This window comes from Genypterus blacodes, unplaced genomic scaffold (assembly GCF_046128005.1).
Source record: "Genypterus blacodes isolate CSIRO-AG114 ecotype Tasmania unplaced genomic scaffold, CSIRO-AGI_Gbla_v1 ptg000216l_1, whole genome shotgun sequence".
Taxonomy (NCBI): domain Eukaryota; kingdom Metazoa; phylum Chordata; class Actinopteri; order Ophidiiformes; family Ophidiidae; genus Genypterus; species Genypterus blacodes.
The window spans coordinates 992,567-1,019,392 of record NW_027467015.1 but is presented as its reverse complement, the minus strand read 5'-3'; the positions used below and the strand labels follow the sequence as shown (position 1 = coordinate 1,019,392).

Here is a 26,826-nt window from a genome sequence, read left to right as displayed (position 1 = left end):
GAATTTGACAATAAAGCGGTGAGTTCATGCACCCTGCTGTAAAATCACACTGAAACCAAGTCTGCTGGTGTAACGCTGCACATTTCAAGCAATGAAAGCAAAGTACTAATTTAAAAGTAAGGCTCCCCACCGCATTACAGGTATGACACACAGAGTCAGACAGACAGGTCAAAAGTGAGAGTGTGACAATCAAAAATGATTTTGGTTTAAATGTTTACATGCTTCTTGCTTTTCCTCAAATTAGATCCATTCTACCGACTACACACACACACACACACAACACACAACACACATACACATACACACACACGCGCGCGCGCGCACACACACACACACACACACACACAGACATCTTTCAGGTAAAAAAAATCCTCAGACATTCAAATATGATTAAACAGAACAGATAAGGGATCTGTAACATTCAATGTATGATACAGCCTTATGTATGATGAGCCGAGGGAAGAGGATGTTCACCTGGAGTCGTATCAAAACAAGTTTAGAGGTATGGTGACATTATAATAGCTGGGGCGTTGGAAGGTGGAGTGAACGGGTGACACAACTATAAAATATTTCCTTACGTTGGAGGTCAGGCTAAGAAGAAGTTGGATATTTGACTGCTTGACAGGTAAGATCTGCCTCTCTGACTGCTTAACACTTTTGTCCTTTATTCATTCACCTTTATTGATTTATAGCCTGTTGTCAATTAAAAAAGTCACTGAAAAAGAGAAACAAGACACCATATATGATAAACTGGTCATTTCTCTTTGTGTGTTTGGAGCTGAAAGTTTCAGCGCCTGTAAGAGCAATGAGGACAAACGAGCGAATGAAGATAAATATCCTTAGTGTGAGAATATCCACTCTTACATAATCTATCACCATATAATAAATGTAAGAGCAGAAAAACCAAGTCTGTATTTATGAAGATTCAGTCCTCATGAATAACAAAGGCAGTGAGGGCAGCTGAGGGGAAGTATCTCAACTCCTTCCCCTTTTGTCCTTCATCAAATGGCTCTTGGCACCTGAAAGGACTCTTCCTCTCTACTTCACTTAAACTAAATTCATCTTCCATCGATCATCTTTATTAACTGTGTTACACAGTGGCCTTTCAAGGTGAATGTGCTCAGTTTGGAAATCTTGAAATTCTAAATATTCCTAAATGTGATGTTTTGTAATGTTAGACACGTTAATCAGTGTTTCAGATCATGGCCGACTACGAAGCAGTTTTGAAGTATTGGGGGCCACTTGACAAGGACCCACGCGGTGTCGGAACCCTGGTCCTGATACGGTCTGTGACTCTAAGAGAACAAAAACACTCCATCTAGTAGGTCCGCCTTTGGTTTGTAACAGGTGAATCTCTCTCTCCTTAAGTTTTTTTAAAGAGCATCCTGAGACTCAGGACTTGTTTCCAAAGTATGCTGGGATCCCTCTGGAGGACCTGGGGGGAAACGCAGATCTTGCCACCCTTGGAGAAAATGTGGTGAGGAAACTCGGTGAGCTGGTGAAGGCCAGAGGCAACCACGCAGCCATCATCAAGCCTTTGGCCACCGCCCACGCCAACCAACACAAGGTTCCCATTAAGAACTTCACGGTGAGGAGGTTTGTTCTCAGGCTGAATGGATGTTTTTTGCCTGAAAAGTTCTAAAGCAACTGGGAGAGTCGAAAGTAACCTCAAAGTATTATACCCCAAAATTCTGGAATTATTCCCGAAGAATTGGGGCTACCACAAAAAGTCCGAAATAATCTCTGAAATTGCTAATAAAAATGGGTTTAGTTTTTGTTTTTTGGGAAAAAATTTGAAAAATCTTGGATATCCTGGAATAACTTTAGAAATTTGAGAATAATTCCAAAGTTTAACCAATAACCATCAGATATTGCAGGCAGTAAATTGGAAAAACTTAAATTGACCATGTTTCATTTGAACGGGTTATAAGTGTAAACGTCATATCACAATTTCTTGATCTTTGAGCAAACTCGGTCAAAATCTGCATAAAAGAACAAGAAACACAAGAAACATGTCAATTATTTGTAGTAAATTCCTGTTTCTTGTTGTTTCTCTGCAGCTGTTATCCGAGGTGATTGTTAAGGTCATGGAGGAGAATGCGGGGCTGGACGGGCCCGGTCAGGCGGCCCTGAGGAAGGCGATGGCTGCCATCATCGCTGACATGAATGCCAACTACAAGGAGCTCGGCTTCACCACTTAAAACCTCTGGCTCAGTGTCTAACAATCTTCTCAAACTGCCAGCGCTCATAGAAACAACAGAGGGCATTAGAGGGACGTCACTGTTCAGCATTTGTTCGGAATTCTTTCAAATTCATTTAGTTTTCCATAATCAAGCCTAAATTTACCTGCATGAATTACACACTGAAGAAATACACACTGAAAAATACAAATGTGATCCTGTTGTTGTGTCTGCACGGAACTGCTTAGTAACAAATGTGATGTATGCTGAGGATTTCTCTCTGCCTAAAGAATGTAAATGAAAACATGCAATTACCAAATAAACTTGCTGATTTAATCCTTCTGCTCTGGATTTTTCAATGATTACAATAGACACACAATCACACACACACACACACACACACACACACACACACACACACACACATACAGAAATGTAACAACAAAATGAAGCAGTAGTTTCAACAAACATATCATGTGGATGTTTCAGGCAATCACTGGGGTACTAATGGTTTCACAAAGTATGCAGAAAAGTTTTGTAAACAATGCATGATCTGTGCTACACTTAACCCTCATAGAATGACTAAACAGGTGAAAGCAGCGCTTCCACGTGTCGCTGAAGGTCCTACATGACATCCATTCTGGAGACTGGATCATCATCTGCTGCTTCCAAAGGAAAAACTGGAGCTCATCCAGGTGGGCAGGCCCGTTTCAGGTCCTGTTGACGACTCACACAGCAGTGAGAGTCGCAGAAAGAGTAACCTGGATCCACACAACGCACTCCTTTAGTTTTTTTAAAGAGCATCCAGAGACTCCGGTCTTGTTACCAAAGTATGCTGGGATCCCTCTGGAGGACCTGGAGGGAAACGCAGATCTTGCCACCCTTGGAGAAAATGTGGTGAGGAAACTTGGCGAGCTGGTGAAGGCCAGAGGCAACCACGCCCCCATCGTCAAGCCTTTTGCCCCCGCCCACGCCAACCAACACAAGGTCCCCATCAAGAACTTCATGGTGAGGAAGTTTGTTCTCAGGCTGAATGGATATTTTGCATTTTTCACCGAAAAAGAGTCCCCACACCCAGCGGCAACTCTCCTTCTGACAAAATTCCTGAAGCTGACGATTCAGACAGAGAGCCATAAAACACTGTGAGGCTCCCCACCGCATTGCAGGCACGACACACAGAGTCAGACAGGCGGGTCAAAAGTGAGAGTGTGACAATGAAAAATGTGCTTAAAATGTACAGTTTCCCCCTTAAATTTTGGTTTAAATGTTTACATGCTTTTTGTTTTTCTTCAAATAAGATCAATTCTAGCGACTACACACACACACGCACACGCGCACACACACACACACACACACACACACACACACACATATACACACACACGAGTGGGTAGAGCTTCCGCTTAAGAACCGGAGGGTTGCCGGTTCGAGTCCCTGCCGAGGTGCCCCTGAGCAAGGCACCGAACCCTCAATTGCTCCCCCCTCTGCGAAGGGTGGTAATGTAATGTAAGTCGCTTTGGATAAAAGCGTCTGCCAAATGATCGTAATGTGATGTAATGTAATGTACAAACACACACACGCGCACACACTGACTCCACTCTTTCACTTTCTCTGTTTGCACATCTTTCAGGTAAATAAAATCCTCTTAACTCAGACATTCAAATGTGATTAAATAGAACAGATAAGAGCTCCGTGAAATTCAATGTAAGATAACGTGAGCCTGATGGAAGAGCCTGGAGTCGTATCAAAACACGTCCAGAGGTATGATGAACATTATAATACTGTAGATGGGGCGGTAGAGGGTGGAGTGAATGGGTGACACAACAGAGGCAGGCACTATAAAATGTCACGGTGGAGGTCAGGCTGAGAAGAATTTTGATATTTGACTGCTTGACAGGTAAGATCTGCCTCTCTGACTGCTTTTGTCTTTGATTCATTTGCCTTTATTGACAACATGTATTGATTTATATCCTGTAAAAGTAAAAAGTCAATGGAAAAAATAAACAAGACATCCTATATGATAAACTGATCATTTCTCTTTGTGTGTTTGGAGGTGAAAGTTTTTTCTATTTATGTTCATCATCACTGAGTGATCAGAGCCTGTAAGAGCAATGAGGACAAACGAGCGAATGAAGATAAATACCCTTAGTGTGAAAATATCCACTCTTACATAATCTTTCACCATATGATTAATGTAAGAGTAGAAAAACCAAATCTGTATTTATGAAGATTCAGTCCTCATGAATAACAAAGGCAGTGAGGGCAGCTGAGGTGAAGTATGTCAACTCCTTCCCATTTTGTCCTTCATCAAATGGCTCTTGGCACCTGAAAGGACTCTTCTTCTCTTCTTCACTTAAACATAACTCATCTTCCATTCATCATCTTTATTTAACTGTGTAAAGGGCATTTCAAGTTGAATGTGCTCACTTTGGAAATCAATTTAAATTCCATCAATTTCAAAATATTGCTAAATGTGATGTTTTGTAATGTTAGACATGTTAATCAGTGTTTCGGGGTCCTCAGATCATGGCCGACTACGAAGCGTTTCTGAAGTATTGGGGGCCACTTGACAAGGACCCGCGCGGCGTCGGAAGCCTGGTCCTGATACGGTCTGTGACTCTAAGAGAACAAAAACACTCCATCCAGTAGGTCCGCCTGTGGTTTGTAACCGGTGAATCTCTCTATCCTTTAGTTTGTTCAAAGAGCATCCTGAGACTCAGGACTTGTTCCCAAAGCATGTTGGGATCCCTCTGGCTGACCTGGAGGGAAACGCAGATCTTGCCACCCATGGAGAAATTGTGGTGAAGAAACTCGGCGAGCTGGTGAAGGCCAGAGGCAACCACGCCGCCATCATCAAGCCTTTGGCCACCTCCCACGCCAACCAACACAAGATCCCTATTAACAACTTCAGGGTGAGGAGGTTTCTTCTTGGGCTGAATGGATATTTTTAGCCTGAAAAAGCCTGAAGGCATCTGGGAGAGTCGAACCACTAAACTTTAACTTTAACCACTAAACCATTAGAAATTGCAGGCAACAAAATGAATTGAAAAATTTGGTCAAAAACAGCATAAAATAACACAAGAAACATGTCAATTATTTGTAGTAAATTCCTGTTTCCTGTTGTTTCTCTCCAGCTGTTATCCGAGGTGATTGTCAAGGTCATGGGGGAGAATGCGGGGCTGGACGGGCCCGGTCAGGCGGCCCTGAGGAAGGCGATGGCTGTCATCATCGCTGACATCAATGCCAACTACAAGGAGCTCGGCTTCACCGCTTAAAACCTCTGGCTCAGTGTCTCACAATCTTATCAAGCTGCCAGCGCTCATAGAAACAGCAGAGGTCATTAGAGGGACGTCACTGTTCAGCTTTTGTTCAGAATTCTTTGTCAAACTGTTTCAAATTCAGTTAGTTTTCCATAATCAAGCCTTAATTTACGTGCATGAATTACACACGTGATCCTGTTCTTGTGTCCACCTGCATGGAACTGCTTAGTAACAAATGTGATGTATGCTGAGGATTTCTTTATGCCAATAGAATGTAAATGTAAACATGGAGTTACCAAATAAACGAGCTGATTTAATCCTTCTGCTCTGGAATTATGAATTATCTCCCTTGTTTATTTATGTTATAAGTTATAATAGACACACAATCACACACACACACACACACACACACACACACACACACACACACACACACACACACACATTTGATAATGGCGCCACATGGATTTTATATGAGTCTATTTTCAGGGTCGCCTCCCATGGCGTCTGCACTGATATGTGAATGAGTTTACAAGTCAATTTATGAGAAATTAATAGGTGGAGACTGGAAACTAGAAAGTGTGACAGAGAGAGAATGAAACGTCGTCTGGGGGCGACGTTGGCACTGTTATGCAATGCTGGCAGGATGCAGGTCAAACACGCACGTACACACAAGTACTGACACAGGCACACACAGGCACACACACACCTACACACAGGCACACACGGCTCTGTCAGCACAGACTCTTACACACAGCAGCATTATCTCTCAGACCCTCGTTCCATTCTTAGTCACTTGACTGTCAAGGACACGACCCCCCCACAGTGAAGCAGCCATCAACTCTTTCACCCCCCCCGGACACACAAACCCAAATACACCAGGCAACGTGTGTGTGTGGCTCATCAGAGGTTGGAAGGGGGGGGTAAATGACTTTGGTTGCTGGGTCACTTTAGGTCATATGGCACGAGGAGTCTTCACCCGTTTGCTCACAGTGACCAGCAGCTTCATCAGGTCATCAGTCAGTGATCCAGTTTGGACATAATTTCCCTTGTAAAGTCAGTTGTATCATTTGAAGCCCATTGAATCTCCATGATGGACAGAATCATAGACAACTTAGATTGCAAACTGATTCCTTAAATTATACATATTTCATTAACCCCGCTGTTCACAACATGTTGTCTTCAATGTGGTGGAAAAAATATTGAATACAACAAAAACAGACTTATTCCTTATTATTTGGCTGTAGAGCATCAAAATGTCTAAAACTCAAAGCCAACATACTTGATAAAGAACCTTGGCTGGCCCGATCCGGTTCGACCTAATTGATCCGTACAATCAAGCCATGGGGGTGGTGTACAGTTGCTGTGACGACAGGTTATAATTAGTGCGGGTTGTGTGTTTTGGTGTGAGTACGTGCTGGCAGGCACAGAGCTCCCAGTCTGACGTGATGCCAGAGCAAGCAGCTGTTCCCCTTTGAGTGCTGCGGGAAGGTTTTGGTGATACTGAAAACAAAAATCCTCATCTTCGCACTTTGCCATCGTCTTCCTCACAATTTCAACTCTCAGCTGAATTTCAACAAATCGGTCAGGATGGGTTGCTGAACTTTTATTGATTTGCACAAAAACAATGTGTGGCTGCCAAAACCACCTGATCACAGGTTCAAATGTACAAACAAACACAAACAAGACAAGCGTCACTTCAAAAGGTCTCGGCTGTGGGATTCAATAAAAACTAGGCTGGTCGATGTCCGGTGGCACGGTGCAGCGAGTCAGGTTAGAGAAGTAAAGTGCAGTCGTCATGGGAACAAGCCCGGCTGCCACCTTCAGGATGGTCAGCAGCCTCCCTGTCGCATTGGTCACACCGTCGGGTGTCTGCAGGAGCGGAACATTACAGAGCGACTGAGTGTGACAGGGGAACACCACGTCACATCACTACCATACAGATCTGCGGCCTGGCCTCATGTTGTCATGACAACACGGTGCTGATCAGTAAAAAGACGAGAGAATTTTGAGAATAAACTTGAAAGGCGAAATGTGTATTAAGGGTAATATAACACAAAGAAAAAATGATTTGCTATGATCAAAGTTTAAAAAGGTCCTATTTGTGATCCTAACCTGGTCCTCTGCACACAGAAGGGGGCTGTGGAGCGACGCAGCCAGCTTCCTCACGGCATCCAGGCGCTCGATGGTGGCCGAGGCCTGACGAGCTGGAAGAAGCAGATGTGGCGCGGGGACGGCCAGTTACACCGAGTCAGAACAGCACAGCTCAGCTCAGGGATGCTGCACTGTGGCAAGCAGTCCATCTAGCAAACTCCATCTCATCCCCTTTACTCCGTCTGCTGTGCTCCTTCATGTGACGCAAAGAGCCGAGGCTGCCAATCAGTCAAATAAGCAGTTTGTGTCGGCTCGTTCTCTTACCGTTAGTGACCATGAAGCAGACTTTGCCGAGGAAATACCCAGGGTCCAGATGCTTCAGGGAAGCTTCTGCTGACTGCAGACTACAACAAAGGCAAAATAACACAGGACACCATTGACTCCCGGATTGAAGCTCAAGGAAGTAAGTGGAAGAACATCTAGGGGTCTCCACAGGTACCTGAGCTCTGAGGTCAGGTCCACTATGAAGACCACCAGGTCGATCCTTGGGCGGCTTTCCTCGTTCTTGATGGGCAGAGGCAGACTCTTGGCTAGTCTCCTGACAAGTGCAAGGATAGAAAAGAGAGAGAGATGGAGATGAGCTGGGAACTAAACCAAGGCTGCAACTGATTTCCATAGATCCTTTTAATCATTTATTTATGACCCGAATTATTTGTTCCATCTTTCACATTCAGTACTTAAAACCAAAGAGGTGGGAAACTTGAGGTGGTCTGATTTGGTGGATGATCTCTCACTCTCATGTTATTTGCCGCCCTCCGGAAGAAAGACAACTCCTTTTAATTTTTCATGCTTTGTTGGCAAACTGCCATGTTCACCTCAAACGACATCTGCAGCCAACCTTGATCCTTGAGCCTTGTGATCTCTTTTTGTAGACAACATAACATAATTACAACACCCGTTACATGTAGCCTGTGCAGCAGGTTGCACCAGTTCTTGTACCAACATGTAGCTTTGCTTGCACAGCCTTAGAATGCTGAAAGTGAGAGTCTTAATCTTTATCTATGCACACCTGTCTTCTCCATCGGTCTTGTTTTCAAACTGGCATTGGTTTCCTGCTCTGTTCCATCATGTGCCTCAAGTGCAATCATGTGTGTGATGTTCAGCTTCATTCTGCACCCTAGTGGTCATTCCCGTGGGCTCCATTTACCTCCAGCCTTGATGCGCCTCGGTCACAGTCTCTTCCTCGCCCCTCTGTGTTGTTGCTAGAAATCTCCTGTGCTTGCTCAAGGTCTGTGTTATTTTCAGTATCATCCTTTGAAATGCACAGATCCCCATTTTCTATATTTATTTTTCTCAATCTGAGACCCGGATGCAGGTTCCTCCATGTCTGACAAACACCACTGTGCCGTCTAAAGCTGGGTCTTATGGGTAAGCACAGAGGGCAGGTTGGGATTCTGTCTCAAAACCAACTGATGAGGACTGTAGCCAAGGTGACACTTTGCATGGTGTTCTTTGCCAGAAGAGCCCGGTCCATAACAGCGCTCCAGTCACGACGGTTACTCATCTACTCTATGACCGTCACTATGACCTCACTTACTGAGGTCACTATGACATAAGTAAGTGTGTGCTTGTGTCTCTCCAGACGTCCATTGCTCTGTGGGCTGCAGTCTTTATTTCTATGTTGCCGTTTTCAGACATACCTCACATTCATCCATGCATGGACAAAGTGTTTCATTACTTCAGAACATTTCTTTGTGGTCAGGATGCTCTTCACAATACCAACTGGTTATTCTGCAACCAATACACATTTGGACAGAAAACAGGAAATAACCCATATTAACTCAAATGAGACCCCTCTGGATTTGTCAGCAGGAGAGTGTGGAGTTGAAAGTAGATCAGGATGAAAAATAAAGACCCTAAACACCTCTGATAGAGATCCTGCAGATGTGCATTGGTCAGACGGACGTATTGTCCTTGTGACCGAGGTCATACACAGTGGGGACGCAGCGTTACTCACACATTGACAGTGACGGCTGTCTCCTCCACCAGTGTCTCTGCTAAACGCAGCTGAAACTGCTCCTCTTGCTCCACCAGCTGGAGGACACACACAACAACAAAGCAGAACACTGATGATGATGATGCAGTCACACAGGGGATGATTGTATATATACTGTAGGGTCGTTACGTTTACACTAACCTGTCAAATTAAAAAAAGGGAAATGTAGCTTACACAGTATTGTGCTTTAACTTACTTATAGAGACATTTTACATAAGAAAAGCACTCAGTTGACTAAAAGGATCTGATTAGACGTTAATATATGGTGTTTAGGAATAAAACTAGTCAATCAAGGTATGCCATCGACATGTAGTATGTACAAATACTTCGTGTAGTTGTATATGTTTAGAAATATTATGTGCTACTTTGACATTAGGACGTGTGTGTGTGTGTACTGCTGCTGCTGCTTGGGCTCAACAACATCGGCGATAGTATGAAAAACAAACTCACCAGGATACTCGCTGTGTTCAAACCGGGAAGTTTACTAAACGGTTTCAGTCGCGACATGATAACACACAAGATACAGACTCGAACAGTCAACTCAGGCTAGTGTGTAGATGTGAGTGTGTGTTTGTTCGCTTCATTTTATCAACGCTTCGCGCTTCTTTTCTGAACGTGCGATATGACGTCATGACGCTTCTCCATTTCACTTGTAGCTGTTGCATGTCACCTACAGGCCGATAGGTGCATTACAACTCTGACCTCCATTCACTTTGGTAGCCCACAGGAATTACGTTTTTAATTTAATAGTGATTAAGTCTGATGTAATACGATAGTGAAACGTTTAGTTATATTTGAATACAAATTTATTATAAGAATTTGCCATTTTACAATCTTTAATGCCTTCATGGTTACAATGCAATGTTTGCTAAAAAAAAATTACCAGCAGCTTATACATTGCAATCGAGGTGACAAGCCCATGACTGACACCTTTGCATTTAAGTCAAAATGCATCGATTTAAAAAAGACTCTTTATAACAATTTTCATGTCAATAGAAGCAGGAGTTTTTTATTTATCTTATGGTAGATGGCACAGCAAAGTACAGACTCTCCCTTTACATCCTGGTTGCATCACATCAGTGAAGGAGACAAGTTGCCAAGCCTCAAGTGCCAGCATGTAAATAAGCACATCGTCAAGTCAATAATACACGTGTCAGGGATTTGGTGGAAAAGGGTGGACGACTTACTCCAGGAGGCATGTTGGAGCTCATCTCTGCAGCTTCCATTAAAGACGGACTCAGTGACAATGTGTGTCAGATCTCAAATGAGAGTTTTGGCCTGAAGGCAGATTTATTGTCAAAAACAAAAAAAATGCTCCTTCAGTCATTCACAACTCATCCGATGTCTCCAGTTGAAGGCAGCTGGACTTGCTGTCTTCAGTTTTAAGGGATAAGCTGCAAAAACGGCTTATAAACCAAAACAGCAAAACCAGCTGCATTTGGTTTGCTACTTTTAGGTAACTTGTGACCTGAATGACTGAGAACTGTCATTGACTAATATGAGTAAAAATGTATAGCTACTAAATCAGGTGACAGATCTGTAATGGACACAGGAAAAACAGTAGTAGGAACATTTCCGGTCCTATTAACGATTAAAAAGAACAGCATTTCCTGCCAGTAAAATCAGGCTTTTGGTAGATTTCTGGTTTTCCCACTCACTTGTGCCTCATTATGGTGCAGGTACCTGTGTATACTGTAAGACTGATGTGTCGTCATAGGCGAGTACTCCTTTCTGTTCATTCATGCCTTCCTAGTTATTCTCCATCATTCATCACAATTCAATGTCATTGCCTTACATATAAAACTAGTTTTGCATGTGACCTTAACCACCACCACTGAACTTCCCCTCATTAAGTTTCCCCCCCTTCCTCCCCCTGGCGCCACTTATGTATATATCCCACATTTAACATGACCTCTCGCACAGTACAGACACGCTCGCATTCACGCAAACACACTCGACTCTCCATGCTCCTGTAACTAAACAATATATCCAAATCAAGCTCTGGGGTCGACCCTCCGTTCATATCTCTCCGGACTCTCGCTCTTCGGAGCTGGAGCGTCGGTCCCGCTCGTACGACAGCGACCTCTCTCGCTCCCTGCCCCTGGCCATGTTCGGGGAGGTGGGCCGCTCCTTGTTCTGCCAGTCTGCGAACTCGGCCCCGTCGTTGCGCCAACCCTCTCCTGCGTTCTCTCCGGGATTCTCTCTCCATCTCTCCTGGGACAGCGAGCGCTCCCTGTCGCGAGTGTGAGTTGATGTTTCTCCGGAGGACCTAGAGGGAGCGACAATAAGGCAGAGACAAAACCCCAGGCTTTGAGTTCATTTCCAGGATTTCAACATTTATCATTTTGTTCTTCCTGCAGTTCCTGACAGCTCCCATTATCATTAATGTACAGAAAGTTCACTCCTTCTGCAAACTACGTAAACTATGAATTCTAAACTAATCAATCTGCTTTTACCCACTTTGAATGCAATTATCTTGTGACTTTCGTCTAGAGAATGTAGGGCGGGAAAATGCTAGATTATGGCTGAATGACTGGAATGGAAGCACATTCTCAGATCACAGCTCCTTCCCCAATTCTGAGCAGGAAACAGTACTGTTAAAAGCCACACCTCTTCCTTTTGTGCCTGTGTGAGTGGGAGCGTGAGCGGTGGTGTTCCTTGTGTCTGTGCTTCCGCTCTCTATCCCGGTCCCGGTCACCGCCTTCTTCTCTGGAACGAGAGGAGCGGTGAGGTCTTGACCGGTGGGAGGACGTACTGCCTCCATCCCTACAGACAGACGAGATTGAGTCCAAGGTTAAAGTGCAGAAAGTGAAAGTACAGAAAGAAAGTAGTTAAGGCACTTAATCTCAAAGAGCTGGCATAATCCTTCTCATTCAGAATTCCACATGAGCCGAATTAAAATCCCTGATAAGAGCCCGTGTTGCCGTGTAAAACTCAATTACATGCTCATATATTCAGCTCTGTGCCTGGCAGTGCATTATAATCACAATAATACACGTGAATGGTGTACAATTACGTAGCGACTGTCAATCCTGATCCTCGTGTGCCGCAGCTCATCATAAATTAGTGAAGGTATATGTATTCAGTTGATCAAGCATCATCGTCTGAGATTTTGATTTACAAAATGCAACTGGCCGGTGTGTAGTGGACGGACAGGAGAAATGGAGAATATTCAGAGTAGGGCACACGGGTGGATCAGGATTGGGAACTAGACCTGAGCTAATGGATACTAGATTTGATACATGTGGAGTCTGGGGGAACCATTTGATCAAACGCCTCAATGTTAATAATGAGGACTGAGTAATTGTGGTTATGTGTTTGTATGAGCTGTTGAAACTTGAGGTGGCCATAGTGAAACATACCTGGGACGTTCTCCACTTCTCGATCTTGACCTGAGATGGAAACACAAACAACGTTAGGTTTAAGGACTAATCCCACTTTGTACATATGAACGGTGTCAGTCGAGCGTTTCTTACCTCCGACGGTCCCGCTCCCTTTCTCGTTCCCTCTCCCACTCTCGCTCCCTTTCGCGCTCCCGCTCTCTTTCGCGCTCCACCTCCCACTGTCTCGCCTTCTCCTCTTCTCTTTCGCGCTCCTCTCTTCTTTTCATCCTCATTCTTTCCTGTTTCTCAACAACTGCTTTCTGAGCAAAAACAAAGTAGAGAACTCAGACGTACTAATAAGTAACCGTCTACACCTGCTGTAGGCCAACAGTCATATTTGTCACGTGCGGCAGATCAAACATCACTTACCCTTAGTTTTTCAAGCTTCTCGCGGATTTCAATGAACCCAAGGTGCAGTTTGCCACCAAAGTGATCGGCCAGACGGCGATCGTTATCATGTAGACCCAAGTAGGCCGAGCACACTTCACAGACTCGTAGTTTTTGTTGCTGAAAGCTTGAGGCGGGCATGGAGTTCCTATACACATCCTGCAAGAATAAAGGGCACAAATAAAACCTTAAAACAAGAGAAACAAAACCTTTGATTTAGTTAATTGCACACTAAGTAAAATTGCATCTGCCAACACAATGTTGTCATTCAGTCTCTGACCTCTGCTTCCTTCTTCAGAGCCCGGGTCTTCTCCACTTTTTCCAGCAACTGTTGTGCCTCATCCACGTTCCCCTCACCGCCGAGCTGCTCTGCCCGGGCCAGAAGCTTCCCAATTTCTTCATTCAACTCGTGGACACGCTCGGCCTAATCATGACGAGAAGAAGCAGCAGGATAATGAGCTTTAAGTTCTTGGAAATGCTACTTCAGACCTAGAACAACCTGAAATGCCAACAGAGCATCAGTCACCTTTGCAGCCACTTCAGCGCTGATCTCATCCTGAGTCTCAGCCAGTCTCTTTTTGGCGAGCTCGGTCCTGCGGTCACAGTCGGCAATGAAAGACTGAAGGTGCTCAGCAGCCTGCGAGCAAATACAAGAGATAAATTAGTGTGTGGAGACAAACTGATGGAGGTGATAGGTTTCATAAATTAGCTGCAATAGGTTTCACTTCTATCACAGTGACATTAACAGCAGCTGTGGCATCAAGCTGATGCATTTGAATATGCACAAGCAGATTTAATACTAGGTCACTAGGTCATCACAATAAATGCCCTTTCAATCAACTGTGGGGACAACATTAGGAGCTCCATCAGGTCTAGCAGAGCAGAGGAGCCAATTTCCATGCAGGTGATGTCTGCACATGTCACGGTTTTCTAATCACCAGGGCTCTAGAGCCAAACTAGGTCACAATTATTTCACAAGTTGGAGCATTCTTGGCGCTTTGTTAGAGTTGGGGTGTGAGTGGAAGGGGGGGTCCCTTTAACAGCCTGTGTGGTCACAAACTCATGCATTCTTCCTGTGTCCTCGCGTCACCATCTCTCGGTGGACACAGTGAACACCACAGTTCATATCATTTTACAATTAAGTCTCAGCTGATCCCAGCACAAGTGCAATTTTAGCCCAGTGTTCATTTTTATAACACCTATATTACAAACCAACTGGCGAGCAAGCAAGTATTTTTTGCCAATGTGCATTTCATCTCTATTTCACGCTTGGCAGATGTTATTTTGGGACTACAGGCGTGTGTGGCTGTAGCTACTTATGACTGAAAAGAGTGTGTCTGCTGAAACTGTTGAATAATAAAAAAACAACATGGAAAGAAGTACACAGTGGTATGCATGTGTGTGTACGATATCACAACTCACATCAAGCTCAAAGAAGTACTCCTGTTCTTTGGAGGCGATCTCGTAATCCGCTCTGAGGGCCAGGTCGTGCACTTTGATGCACTCTCCCAGGTCCATTCGCTGCACAAACATGAAGGAGAGAATTATCCTGCATTGTTGTTTGACATCATCCTGTGAACGCTGTATTTACCCTATGAGATCATTGCAAATTCAATCTACTTGTATTCTACCTCAGGGTTTACGTATAAAGTTTAACGACGATAGTATTAACGGTACAACCTTCCTTCTTTCTCTGTCTCCCTCTCTCCTCTTCCCCCTCTTTCTGTATAAAAAAAATTATCTCCAAAATATCCCGAAATTGTATGCACAATGTCATGTAAAATGTTTGCTTCAATAAAAACAAATGGCAGAAAAAGGAGAGAATTATGTTTACAAGCTCAACCAGACTTTCATCCCAGATTCAATTTCAGCGTAAAAGAGCTCAACTACACACTTAAAAACACAAACAACAACGATCCACTTCATTCATGCTGAAGGCCGTTGAAACTGTCCCCTTTGTTTGTTAAAATGCTATCAATGTTACAGCTTTTCACACAACCGTCTTAGTGATGTAACTTCCTGACTCACAATGAATTAAACACGGATGTTCATCTGTGGCCATCACAGGCAGTGGTTCCTGCTTTTTCTTGTGATGTGTCACTTAATTATTGATGGAAACCTAGAGACTTCATTATTTCACTTAGCAAGCCACACCCATAACTTCACCAATGTAAACATTCTTCCTGTCTGTTACTGGCATTTATATCTTAAACTTTGTATACTGCAAGGCAACATCTGTGACACATCATCCATTATACACGTTCACCTGCAGTGTGATCACTATAATCACATGACTATTTGCAGTAACAAAAGAGCAGAACAGTTTTGTTTTGAACTATGAAATACAATATTTTCATCAGCACAATGATGTGTGTGTAGCCTCCATGAATGGGGAAATTGTTAAACTGTTGCTATTCAAATTTACGTCTTTAAAAATATAAACACATCGCCATAAACCCCAAGTTGTGTGCAAGACGGCATAGCATCTTCGTGGCAGCAACCTCCACAAACAGTCTGTAGTAATTTGTAGCAAAGGAGCCTCATCCCGTTACGGGCAACGGTGAGAAAATCTCATCCTGCTAAACAGAGCGATATCGGCTTTACAACGTCTGTGTTTATATTACCGTCCTTCAGTCGCCCTTATTCCTACAGTGCCTTTACATCAACATGATACTCACTGTGCCTGACAGGATGTCGTGAGGACATGAATCCAAAAGGTGACTCTTGCAAACTCGATCATCAGTAAATTTGATTCTCTGCCGCATTGTGTCCCCTTTAGAAAGAAAAACAGACGTTATTAGACAGATATTTAAAGAAACTTTTGAAGAAACCAGATCAATTTATTTGTCATCAACAGGCTAATACACCTTGTACATGCTCAAAACTGATGCTTTCACTCCATCAGCTTCACCTAGATTTGTCAACAGACTTAAAGCCAATTCATACTTCAAAACCGAGGTGGGCGCAGACAGTAGGGGACAGAATCGCGTCTGCTTGCCACGAATTCTGTTGTTTATATACTCGGCACAGCCCGAACTCTTCGGTGTGTCTGGAACAGATCATATCTTTGAATGCTAACAAGGCGAGTGCACACAGAAACAAACATTTACACACTCAGGCAATTTAAGGGTTTCCAGTTCACCTAACCTGAATGTATTTGGACCATGGGAGGAAACCAGAGCAAAGGGAGCAATACAAATGTGTCCTGGTATTTAATGCAAAAAAAGCTGCTAACATCGCTGCTTTTCACCTTTAGATACTTCTACTTCTGCTGGCACGAAACTTAGGTCAGTATGTTCATATCAATGACAGAAACATCATTTTGCAGTCACTTCTGGATCAGCAGAGGGACCACAAACTCCCATAACACCAGGGCAACACCAATCCAGACTTCAGCGAGGTCTTTGGCCCCGTCATGAGGTCTGCAGCATTCTGCCAAACCCAGTAAACACAAACCCGGACCCGGCAGGACCCAGGGTTAGCGTCCCTCACCCGGTAAGGTTCAGGAGTCTGGAGTTACAGTGGAAATTCAGAGGCCACAGCCATTATAATATATTTTCAAGTAACGTTCCTATAAAGTTCTCGAAATAAATGCCTTATCTTGGTTTATTGAAACCAGTTTTTCTCAGCTTCAATTACTTTCTATAAAGTACAAATGCTACAATGACTTAACATAAAACGCATGATACTGCTGGTAATATGTAAAGAACCAGGAGCTATGAGAACTTTTGCATTCGTCAATTATCCAGAAATGTTTAACTGAGTTATCGATAATGAACAGGAATTAGTTGCGGCCCCGGTCCCATTTCCCCACCAAAAAGAGGCAAAGTAACCCCGCTCATACTTAAAAAATAAAATACAACAACGGGCCCGTGGACACAACACAAAGCCCCCATACTGTTCCCCTTAACAGCATACTGGCCCTGTTTACGGCCCGTTGTTCTCGTAAACACACCAGCCGAGTGAACTCCGAAGTCTCGATACAACAGGTAGCTAGCCGGCTGGTTAGCCTCATGTTAGCTAGCCTGGTTAGCAAAGCATGCCTTATCTGCACTACATGTCAGACCTGTTAGCTCGCCGGCTAATGCTAAGAGCAGACGATAAACTCGGTTTCCTAAGGACACCGACCTCCGCCGGTCCCACACAGCCTCACAGCCCCGCTCACCGTCTCTCCCCGTCCCCATGAGCTGGTCCAGCATCGCTCGCATCTGGGCCTGGGCCGACATGTCTCTGGCTGTTTCGGTGACAGCAAGCTTCACACATGCAGCAGCCGCACAAACCGCAGGCCTCGCTCACGGCTCTCCTCCGACGCCGCGGACAACTTTTTCCCCAGACGGAACAGCTCGGGTCCGTGTGAGGAGACAGTTTAGCCGGGTGCACTCGTCACAGTTCGGTTGGTTGTTACACCACCGACACGGCCAAATGGTGGTTTTGTGACGGTGGACGGCTTCAATTCGGTTGAGCAAGTGTTTGAAAACTGGAGCTGGAGTCCTGCTCGTGGCGAGTTGAGTGGTGACTGAATGCAGGCAGGGTGTTTAGTTAGCTAAACTAGGTTAGTATCGAAAGAAACAGTCGGTTCTTCTGTAACATAGTAACTAGCTTTATTTCCAGCCACTCAGCCAGAAGTTGACAAGTTTAATCAATGTCCTTTCTTCCTTCCTTCCACTTCCTATCCGTGCACGCCGCCGCTGAGTCGCGCGCTAGCTCCGCCCCGAGGAAATGCAGCGGTTTTTATGCGCGCGGCTCGGCTGGTGACTGGCTGTAACGTCATCGCTGCGTCGTCTCACCACCACAGTGTGTGAGTGAGGCCACCAGGGGTCCGGCGTTTGCGTAGGGTGCTGCTTTATGACATATACCATTTTTTCGTGTTATTTTTCATCCTAACCTGTCTTTAACTATAATTGGAGAGGGCGTGTGTGTGTGTGTTCAAAATCATTACGTTATGTAACATAAGTGGAGTATCACCTAGCCTAATTGTTTCTTCTGTAAAAGTGGAACATTGGCCTGTCATTAGTGGGTCGTAAAGTACATTTGGAACAATGGAGGCCATTTGGAACCATGGACGTCAATAAAACGTGTACGATTCCTCCAATCGCCTCCAAACTTGCCAGAACATTGTTCAGGCGTCCAGCTTTTACATTAGGTGTTTTTCATTGACAAAATTATTATAGTCGTGGGAGACGTTAATGGCACCAACCGAGCGCATCACTGTTGAGACACATTGCACCCCCATAATGACATCATGAATGATGTCACATTTGTTCTTTAGGCCATTTATGTCTATGTATACTACTGGCTCTACTTTGAAAAAAATGTTGGAGGTCAGAGTGAAAAACGAGCTCCATTCAAGATACACTTTTCCATAAACCATTTGCATCATGCCGAAGAAAAGTTTCCGTCACCAATCAAGCTACAATGCAAAGCACAAGAGTGAAGGAATCTCCACAAAAGTCAAGTAACAATTACCTAAAGCAAATGTTAATTCAAATACAATAAGGTAGGGCTGGGGTGAAGAGGGTTAAATATCAGGCTGAGGATGTTTCATGAGGGTTGGCAAGAAATGGTAGAACGCTCTCTACTTTGTGTAATAAGATCCCTACGCTCCCTAACACAGGCTCTTATCATATGAGTTTTGTAATAAGATATTTCACCCCCTTGACCCCAGCCTTAACCCATCACCCCTAACCCCCGTCTCATGTGATACATGAAGTAACTTCCACATTTGGTAACATGGCATAACTTGGTTACATTGCATTGATGGAGATAACCAACTGTGAAATCATTCATGATATCATTATTTGTTTGCAGTCATGATGTCATTAACAACTCATAGTATCCCTAAATGTGATATGCTAGGGTGATTCCATTGAACCACTACTATATATGTGGTAATGTAAATAAAAAGTTAAATACAAATGAAAAGCACCCTACGCAAATGCCGGACCCCTGGACAGAGTTTGTGGCAGGTTTGGAGGTTATAAGAATATGGCGCTCACTGTATTGACGTACATGCAGTACAACACACGCACGCGCTCTCCAATTTTTGTGGGATAGGATTGTAGTTCCACACGAGGCCCCGCCTCTCTACGTCTTCTTCGCCCCTCCTTTTGTGCAAACAGCTGGGGAAAATGGCGACTACACTGTTACGGCTCTCACGGCAATCTGCTGTCAAAAATGCCGGTTTAATGAGCCGTAACACCGGCTTGACAACGTCAACCATATCGAGAACGACTCCCTGTCGAACCGTCATATCAGCGCGATCGGGGGCAATCCTTCCGAAACCCGATAAAGTAAGTTCATGTCTGCTGGTTACCCGAGGAAACCCTGACATACAAATTTGGCAACGGAGGCGGGGCTTATGTGAGGATTGACATCCCATGTGGCGAATAGAAAGCCAGGAAACCTCGTAGCGCGATCAAGTTAGCCAATCAGCTTCTGTTTATTTTACGCCAATGCACTTTCAGGAAGTAATGAGCCCTTCTATCATATATACGGGCCTTCATTTAACAGGAGCCTTTTAATATGGAAACGTTACATTGTTTGTGTACTGTATTGTAGGGACTCTTGAGTAATGAAAGGTTTGAGCGACCACTAAAAATCAGATCTATCACTGTCTGCAGTGGCACAACCGCCCTGCTCTAATAGGCCGGATATGCCAGTTTGACCTATGCTTACACCATATTAGATTAAAAATGCCAGTAACTGTACACAATATTGAGTCATATCCGAGAACCATGTCCTCAACATGCTATAGGGAACTAACTGTTAAGGCCTTCCTATATCATGGATGATCTGTGTAAACCATGTTTATTCCAGTTAAGTCTGCAATTTGGTTTGTCATTTGTCCGAAAAACACAGATATTGATTTGAATCAGAGTAAAGCAGAAAGTCCCAATACTGGAGATGATGGATTCAGCAAATGTGTAGCCCTGTTCTTGTACCACTTTCAATCCATTTGATACAAAAGAGAAAATCCCTGCATTCCCTGACCCTCCCTATGGTTCCACATTTCCTCTTTCCAGACACCCTTTGGTCTCATCCGTATGACAGCAGTGGTGGTGCCTTTCCTCTATGTCGGAACTCTGATCAGCAAGAACTTTGCTGCTCTCCTAGAGGAACACGACATCTTTGTCCCTGAAGATGACGATGATGACGACTGAGCTAACACTGGGCAAATAAATGGTAAAGTCCAAGAATCAATCACAGCTTAGTTAAAATGCAATGTTTTGTAACCTTGATATGATCCTTATGGAAAGTTTACAATGATGAAAGATGAGTGAATAAGAATTGAATGCTGACTGAGTTCAAAAATGTTTTTAATTTATCTACAGGTTGCCTTGCATAATGACTGAAGGCATGCCATCCAGCACGAGGAAGATTGGGCAGTTCAACATATCCATCTCTACCTCTACTCGTCTCCTTCCTTGATCGTCCCATATCCCATATATTATGTAAAAGATATTATAATTCATATCATAATTATGTGAGGCTATCAAAGCTACTGCTCCGCCTTCACTCTTGTTTGCATATTTGGGTCTTAACTCAATAAACTGAGTCGATACACAGAAGTTCTTGCTGGTATTTTTCTTTATATTGTAATTTTATTTTTGCATAGACAGTCTCCAAATCAAGTCCACAAACCGCCAGAACCAGACGGTTCTTGTACCACCTTGCTGTCTTTGCTCTTCTAGTTGACTCCTTGCAGGTGCTTCAGGTTCCTCTGGCTCCCTCCTGCACTGCAGCATTGGTCAGTTTCAAGCGTTCATTAAGGGAGCCCACTTCCAATTGGCTGAGATTCTTCGTGTCACTCAGCTGCACGTACGCCTCCTTATAACGCTCATAAGCTGCTTCTTTCTCCTAGAGTAGGGGGTTGATGGTCAAAACATAAACAGTTTGAATCAAAGCTGTAAATTATCTGATAATGTTTTGTTTGTGCTGATATTTAAAGCAATGACGGTTCATGAAAGAAAAGAGGTCAGAACAGGAAACCTACTTTGGTAAGAGACTGCACTTCACTCTGTAGGCAGCTGATTTCTTTCTTAAGATACTGCACCTCAGTTTCTTTTGCTCTCAGCAGTGTCTGAAACAACACATGAGCAATTATTATCATTCCAATAAGATTATAAGTAAGAGTGTAAGGATCTCATCAGGCCCAGCTGTGGACCTTCAGCTGCTTTAAACTGGTGATGCATACATTGGTGTCATTGAGCCAGTAGATGGCAGTATGTCCTGCAGAACATGAACAAGAATGGGGACACTTGGAAAAAAATGAAGGAGGTGACAATGCTGCTACAGGGAGCAATAGCTGGGAATACAGCACAGCGGTGAAAATGATCTGGTCAAGCTGTTTCATTAAATGTGGGCTCAAAATTGCACCGCACATCTGTCAGAGTCTACTTCCTGGCTTCCCATGACGGTCCTGTCAAAAGCTTTCTCCTTTAAGTTACTGGCCAACTTAATATTTCACAATGCAGGAACCGCCGAGGGTGCAATTAATGAAACTGGGTTGGGATGCAGCAAGAGGTGAGGTTGCGTAGGCTCTAATTCAGTCACCGCCATTTAACTTGATTAATTGCTGTCAATACCTCTACTTCAGAAGCAGAGCGCTCAGCGTTACCAGGAGACGTCATCTCTGACCTCTGCCCTGTTATGAAGTAACGCATGCGACTGATCTCTTCAGCCACCTTGTCCTTAAGCTCCTGCAAAACATGTCATTTGCTCAAATTACAGCGTGAAGAATTAATGCTCAATAGTTTCATATGTCATTCATTTACCCACATAAGAAAAACAAGGACATTATCTGGTATTCTGTACACACATAATATGGAATATGTTGTTTATATAGAATCAAATCAGTAAACTATTTGTTTCTGTCTTAAACCTGGTTCTCTCTTCGTAGTTGCTCGATCTCTCTCTCCTTGACGCAAAGTTCAGTCTCTCTGCTTTTGCCGCCCTGCTCGGTGCGGCTCAGCTCCAGGCATTTCTGAGAGTAGCATTCTGACAGTACGTCTAACTCAGTGTGTAACACACCAGCTTGGGGCCTGACACACACAAACATTACAGAGCAAATTAGTAAACATTGGCATGCGAGGGGTCCACTGTGGAACGTTTAAAGCCTGCAGTCAGAGCCCGTGAGATTGAGAACACTCTCACTGCATCTTCAACAATAGAATGCCTGTGATTAACTCACATCTGCCCAATGAATAAAGTATCAACATGTGCAGTCCCTCCAGCTGACCTCCTGGTCCTCTCCAGCTCCTCCCTGTGAGCGGCTCTCAGTGCCTCCATCGCTGAAGGAACGAGAATGGATGGAACAGGAAACAGTCACATCAATGACAAGGGTGACTATAGTGCTGTAAAGTAGATGTTGCGTTATTGTTCACATGCATGTAACTAAAGTACGTTTCCTGGCTTTTTTCTAAAAAAGATTAAAAGATGGACATCCTTTATGAAGGCAGGTATACTAAAAATATTACAGAATTCATTGAAAGGGCCCTAAAATGTTTCAATAGGTCTAAACTATAATGCGACACAAAGCTACTGAAGAGGAAATCTATGTATATTTTGGTGGTATGACAGAGAAATCAAACACTACAACATGTTAATCAAATTTAGTTGAAACCCTCACAAATGCCACAAATGCCGATCTTAGAACTTTATTACAGGTTAATAGTAAAAGATAATATCTAAGTACGATAAGATCACTTTTTTGTGTTTTGCTTTGATTTTGCTCACTCGCTTTCTTGATCCATTGCTATATAGTTTTGAGCTAAAAATAACTTTGCTCGGTGCAGTTGTCACCGCAGATAACTAAGTTTTACTTATGCAGCATTGTAAGTCAGCACAGTTCAACGTTTCTCTGCAGCCAGGTAACTTAATTTTAAAATTAAAGTGACTTTTTTTTAACAGTCAACTCTCAGAGCTACATTACGTCACTCTGCCTGTCTCACCTTTACCAGCTGCCTGGCTCTCCTCCTGCAGCACCCTGTCTCTCTCTATCTCTAGCTCCCTGATCTCCCTTGTGTGTTCCTCCTCCAAGTCCTGCAGTGTTTTCCAATGTGCTGCTTCCATGGTTTCCAATCTGGCCCTGCAGGGGGCCTCGGGCCCACACGGGCTGTCTACCTCTATTCCCATGGCTGCCCGTTCCTTCTTAATGCTCTCCACCTGCTGTCGAAGCGAGCGGGTCTGAGAGATGGATTTGCCAAAAATAAATGCAGAGAAAAGTGAGGAGTTAAAACATTGAGAGGTAAGAATGTGGAGGAGGAATGAGACAGACGAGATAGAGAAACAGAAAAAAATATGATGGGGTAGGGAGACTTTGGATCAAGTTTGGACGTAGCAGTTATGACTTTGCTTCTCCCTTGAATTGAAAACATTCTAAAATATTCCACATGAGCTGAATGTGATTTCTCTTACCTCCTTTTGTAGGGCCCCAGCTGTATATGAGTGACTTGTTTGGACACCATTTATGGAAGGAAGAGCCTCGTATGAGCTTGACAGGTCAGTTTGTGAATCAGTGATACACTGGTCCATTTCCTCTGGGTTGGACAGGTGAGTTTGGGGCTGTAACGCCTGCGCGGAGCTTGATTGTTGAGTCTGGGCTCCAATGATAGACTGGGCGCTCATTTCCGTAAATGACAGTCCCTCAAGTTCTGCCCACTTCATGCTGACCTCTGAGTCCAGGGTCTCAATTACAGGCACAGGAACGCTTCCCTTTTTCAGCTCCATCAAGTCCCACCTGCTGCCCATTTCACCGAAGGGAACCCCCTCCTCAAACCACTTGTTCCTCTCCTCCAATCGCTTAGCTTGCTCGTGGTCCCAGCCCTCCCCTGCCTTTCTCTGACTGGCTGGCGATAAGTCAGAGCTAAGATCTCCGTCTGTACAGTTATTTTGATGGTGGTCAGCGGTGTTGGTGGACTTGGTTGGATCAGCAGTTGTTTCAAAGCCGGCGTCTCTGCAGGTGAGCCGAGCAGGGGGTTGGCATGACGACGGTCTCCGGGAGAGGGGGTTCTCTTTCCTGCTACTGGTGTCTGATTGGCTGAGGTTGGAATCAAGGGAAAGACAAGAGTTTAGAGTTACACATCAGAAGAAAGATGATAGATGCAGACAGACCACCCATGCCAACATGCTCTAAGGAATCTTTAGTGATTGACAAACTTATTTAGATCTGAATTTATATTTTGTTATAATTCAAGTAATACACCAACCTTTTTCTAAAATTGTTGATATTTCAAGTAATACCCTCATAAAGGGTGAAATTAAAATATCCAAATAAGAGAGTTTTAAAAATTGTATTCATGATTTTGTGAGCTTTCTTTTGAGGATTACAATTCCTGTTTATGTTTGCTAACCAAAAACTTTAATGCGCATAATGAAACAAGGCTGAGATACAAGTATTAACATTTTAAGAGCTTGTGTCGAATTTAAGGTCTACAAATTGAGTAGTAACTAAATCTGTCAGATAAAAGGCTGGAAGTTGTACAAAATGGAATCATATCGCAAAATTGTACTTGTACTTCAGTAGGAAACTTGAGTAAATGTGGTTAATGTGTTTTTCAGGCTCTGCTAGTGTCTGACTGAATGATGACAGATTCTATAATTAGTGCGGGTCTACTTAGCATTTTTTTTATGCTTTAATTTGATCACATGCACGATGAATTTGTTTTGGTTTCCTGTAATCATCCTTCTTTTAAAACTTTAGAGACATCGCAATAAATGCAATATAAATCCTATTGTAGGGTTTACTTCATGTTGTTTGCATGCGCTGTACTGCAGCTGTCTAAACACACACTACGCATCTTTCCACATCGGCTGCAAGCATAAAGACAGACTCACTGCGTGCTGTTCTGGATAGCCTGCTTTACTAACTTCACCCAGTTCCGCCGTATTCTGGAGGTTGTGGCAGAAAGAGTGAACACTGCTCTCTTTGTCTGGAGGAGATCAGAAGACATTGGGATGACACACACACATACACACACACACACACACACACACACACACAGGAAGGAAGCAGCCAAACAAGTAATTGATGTGGAAAAGGGCAGCTGGGGGCATTCTGACTGAACTTATGTCTGACTACACAACACGACCACAACACAAGTAAAATACATACGTGTATCTCAAATCCATACTTGTTCTCTACGTCACAGTCTGACACATCCACACAGGATGTCAGGTCGATCTCTCCATCCATGTCATCTGACTGGGGGCACAATAAGGTCAGCTTTAAATGATTTAGAAGAATTCAATCATAAACGGTTAACACTGGCCATCTCACGCTTCTAAATGTCCTTGTAAACATTTTCAAACCAAGAGTCAAATCAAAATCTGTAGGTTAAAATATGGTGACTTTCTTTCAAATACATGCTTTTCTGGATCTGATCATACTGTACCTCCTCAGCTTCTGAGTCTCTGTAGTACCTCAGCCAAGAGTCACTCAGAACAAACCAGTGCTTCCTCCACTGGAAATAGAGAGAAAATATGAGTTATTGTTTTGGTAAACAGATGACATCAAGAGAAACTGTATCATCCATTTCCCCATTACTATAGTTGTAGACCTGTTTGCTCTATATAGGATGGTAGGTCAGCAGCTGAAAATGAGAATCATTTCTTAATATAGGAATTAGGTTTGAAAATGTGAAACACTTTATCTTACCTCGCCATGTTCATCGAGTCTGGATATCCACCCCTTAAAGTAACAATATCTACAAGGGAAGCATTTGGAAAAGAGAAGTTTGAACGCATCCTGTCATGGTTTCTGTCTCAGAGTTGATAGTGAACAAAGGGGAAGTAGAAAAAACTGTCAAAAGTGCAAAGAACTACTGCTGTCCGGACTTTAAAGGATGAGTGTGTACAAAATTCTATCACCAGAATTTGAGCGCACTAGCACCATATTACAGAAAATACTCACGGTGTATCCATGATTAGGTGTCCAATAAGAAAGGCACAGAGAGAGAGAAAAGTGTAATGAGCCTTCAACTACAATAAGGAAGTACAACATACGTATGAGATAATGGTCATTAGCTGTTGATGCAAGTTGTTGCAAGTTCTGCAAATCATCGCTGCACACAATTCACTGCACTACACTTCTTGAAATACTATTAATTTGAGTGATTCATTTAGTGGCTATCTGTTGTTCTCTTCGTGGTTTGCTCAGCAGTTTTAGACATGACACTGCAGTGCTGAGACTGCAGGACACATCAACTCCAGCCTATTAATAAAGATGATAAATCCGATGAACATGGTGCCCTAAAATATAGAGTGCTAACTAAAGCTTTTCCTGCAAGGTGCTCCTGCAGGATAGGAGCCTGAAGTTAAAGAACAAAAACAAACAAAGATCTACTTTTGAGCGAATGTAGGGATGACCCACTTTAGCCCAAAAACTGGATATACTACACAAATCAGAGCAAAGAATCGTGGGATCATGCTCACCTGTGTCTGTGCTTGGTCATGAGCGGCTCTCTCCT

The 26,826-nt window shown here is 43.6% G+C and overlaps 6 protein-coding genes across 7 annotated transcripts; 3 read left to right on the top strand and 3 right to left on the bottom strand.

Annotated features, from left to right (window-relative positions):
• Positions 1 to 1,202: 1,202 nt before the first annotated feature.
• LOC143016159 (myoglobin-like) lies at positions 1,203 to 2,256 on the top strand. The gene is made up of 3 exons (XM_076170337.1): positions 1,203 to 1,285; positions 1,369 to 1,588; positions 2,061 to 2,256. Exons 1-3 carry the CDS (start codon positions 1,203 to 1,205, stop codon positions 2,199 to 2,201), a joined length of 444 nt encoding a protein of 147 aa, XP_076026452.1. The 3' UTR covers positions 2,202 to 2,256.
• A 909-nt stretch (positions 2,257 to 3,165) lies between these two features.
• Positions 3,166 to 5,780, top strand: LOC143016193 (myoglobin-like). Of its 2 annotated transcripts, none has more exons than XM_076170397.1 (4): positions 3,166 to 3,188; positions 4,704 to 4,789; positions 4,873 to 5,092; positions 5,315 to 5,780. In XM_076170397.1, exons 1-4 carry the CDS (start codon positions 3,186 to 3,188, stop codon positions 5,453 to 5,455), a joined length of 450 nt encoding a protein of 149 aa, XP_076026512.1. In that variant the 5' UTR covers positions 3,166 to 3,185; the 3' UTR covers positions 5,456 to 5,780. The 2 variants fall into 2 exon arrangements, with proteins under 2 accessions (XP_076026512.1, XP_076026513.1); XM_076170398.1 differs by lacking the exon at positions 3,166 to 3,188 and adding an exon at positions 3,971 to 4,077.
• Positions 5,781 to 7,037: 1,257 nt separating this feature from the next.
• pane1 (proliferation associated nuclear element) lies at positions 7,038 to 10,212 on the bottom strand. The gene is made up of 6 exons (XM_076170334.1): positions 10,041 to 10,212; positions 9,552 to 9,628; positions 8,034 to 8,132; positions 7,859 to 7,938; positions 7,556 to 7,647; positions 7,038 to 7,312 (listed from the first exon to the last, which is right to left on the bottom strand). The coding sequence occupies exons 1-6, from the start codon at positions 10,095 to 10,097 to the stop codon at positions 7,163 to 7,165; spliced, it is 555 nt and encodes a 184-aa protein (XP_076026449.1). The 5' UTR covers positions 10,098 to 10,212; the 3' UTR covers positions 7,038 to 7,162.
• A 371-nt stretch (positions 10,213 to 10,583) lies between these two features.
• Positions 10,584 to 18,070, bottom strand: LOC143016153 (putative RNA-binding protein Luc7-like 1). Its single transcript, XM_076170327.1, has 10 exons — positions 17,526 to 18,070; positions 16,039 to 16,133; positions 14,783 to 14,881; positions 13,887 to 13,997; positions 13,641 to 13,784; positions 13,343 to 13,519; positions 13,067 to 13,233; positions 12,953 to 12,982; positions 12,201 to 12,356; positions 10,584 to 11,859 (listed from the first exon to the last, which is right to left on the bottom strand). Exons 1-10 carry the CDS (start codon positions 17,584 to 17,586, stop codon positions 11,610 to 11,612), a joined length of 1,290 nt encoding a protein of 429 aa, XP_076026442.1. The 5' UTR covers positions 17,587 to 18,070; the 3' UTR covers positions 10,584 to 11,609.
• Positions 18,071 to 19,448: 1,378 nt separating this feature from the next.
• Positions 19,449 to 20,928, top strand: smdt1b (single-pass membrane protein with aspartate-rich tail 1b). The gene is made up of 3 exons (XM_076170400.1): positions 19,449 to 19,650; positions 20,383 to 20,542; positions 20,692 to 20,928. Exons 1-2 carry the CDS (start codon positions 19,489 to 19,491, stop codon positions 20,518 to 20,520), a joined length of 300 nt encoding a protein of 99 aa, XP_076026515.1. The 5' UTR covers positions 19,449 to 19,488; the 3' UTR covers positions 20,521 to 20,542; positions 20,692 to 20,928.
• A 1-nt stretch (position 20,929) lies between these two features.
• Positions 20,930 to 26,337, bottom strand: LOC143016195 (myosin phosphatase Rho-interacting protein-like). Its single transcript, XM_076170399.1, has 12 exons — positions 26,271 to 26,337; positions 26,016 to 26,064; positions 25,753 to 25,821; positions 25,473 to 25,562; positions 25,196 to 25,290; positions 23,777 to 24,398; positions 23,311 to 23,545; positions 22,551 to 22,650; positions 22,242 to 22,401; positions 21,946 to 22,059; positions 21,354 to 21,440; positions 20,930 to 21,217 (listed from the first exon to the last, which is right to left on the bottom strand). The coding sequence occupies exons 1-12, from the start codon at positions 26,279 to 26,281 to the stop codon at positions 21,071 to 21,073; spliced, it is 1,779 nt and encodes a 592-aa protein (XP_076026514.1). The 5' UTR covers positions 26,282 to 26,337; the 3' UTR covers positions 20,930 to 21,070.
• Positions 26,338 to 26,826: the final 489 nt, after the last annotated feature.

Bases quoted from the DNA above. Each gene is read 5' to 3' on its own strand.
- smdt1b (XM_076170400.1), top strand. From the start codon at position 19,489: ATGGCGACTACACTGTTACGGCTCTCACGGCAATCTGCTGTCAAAAAT. The intron at 19,651-20,382 runs GTAAGTTCATGT...TCCTCTTTCCAG, and splicing joins TCCTTCCGAAACCCGATAAA to ACACCCTTTGGTCTCATCCG.
- LOC143016153 (XM_076170327.1), bottom strand. From the start codon at position 17,586: ATGTCGGCCCAGGCCCAGATGCGAGCGATGCTGGACCAGCTCATGGGG. The intron at 16,134-17,525 runs GTGAGCGGGGCT...TTCTTTCTAAAG, and splicing joins CATGGGGACGGGGAGAGACG to GGGACACAATGCGGCAGAGA. The intron at 13,998-14,782 runs GTGAGTTGTGAT...ATTTGCTCGCAG, and splicing joins AGTACTTCTTTGAGCTTGAT to GCTGCTGAGCACCTTCAGTC.
- LOC143016195 (XM_076170399.1), bottom strand. The intron at 24,399-25,195 runs GTGAGTCTGTCT...TTCCAACCTCAG, and splicing joins GCTATCCAGAACAGCACGCA to CCAATCAGACACCAGTAGCA. The intron at 22,402-22,550 runs GTGAGTTAATCA...TGTGTGTGTCAG, and splicing joins ACTTTATTCATTGGGCAGAT to GCCCCAAGCTGGTGTGTTAC.
- pane1 (XM_076170334.1), bottom strand. From the start codon at position 10,097: ATGTCGCGACTGAAACCGTTTAGTAAACTTCCCGGTTTGAACACAGCG. The intron at 9,629-10,040 runs GTGAGTTTGTTT...TGTGTCCTCCAG, and splicing joins TGAACACAGCGAGTATCCTG to CTGGTGGAGCAAGAGGAGCA. The intron at 7,939-8,033 runs GTACCTGTGGAG...CCTTTGTTGTAG, and splicing joins GACCTGACCTCAGAGCTCAG to TCTGCAGTCAGCAGAAGCTT.
- LOC143016193 (XM_076170397.1), top strand. The intron at 4,790-4,872 runs GTCTGTGACTCT...TCTATCCTTTAG, and splicing joins GGAAGCCTGGTCCTGATACG to TTTGTTCAAAGAGCATCCTG. The intron at 5,093-5,314 runs GTGAGGAGGTTT...GTTTCTCTCCAG, and splicing joins TCCCTATTAACAACTTCAGG to CTGTTATCCGAGGTGATTGT.
- LOC143016159 (XM_076170337.1), top strand. From the start codon at position 1,203: ATGGCCGACTACGAAGCAGTTTTGAAGTATTGGGGGCCACTTGACAAG. The intron at 1,286-1,368 runs GTCTGTGACTCT...TCTCTCCTTAAG, and splicing joins GGAACCCTGGTCCTGATACG to TTTTTTTAAAGAGCATCCTG. The intron at 1,589-2,060 runs GTGAGGAGGTTT...GTTTCTCTGCAG, and splicing joins TTCCCATTAAGAACTTCACG to CTGTTATCCGAGGTGATTGT.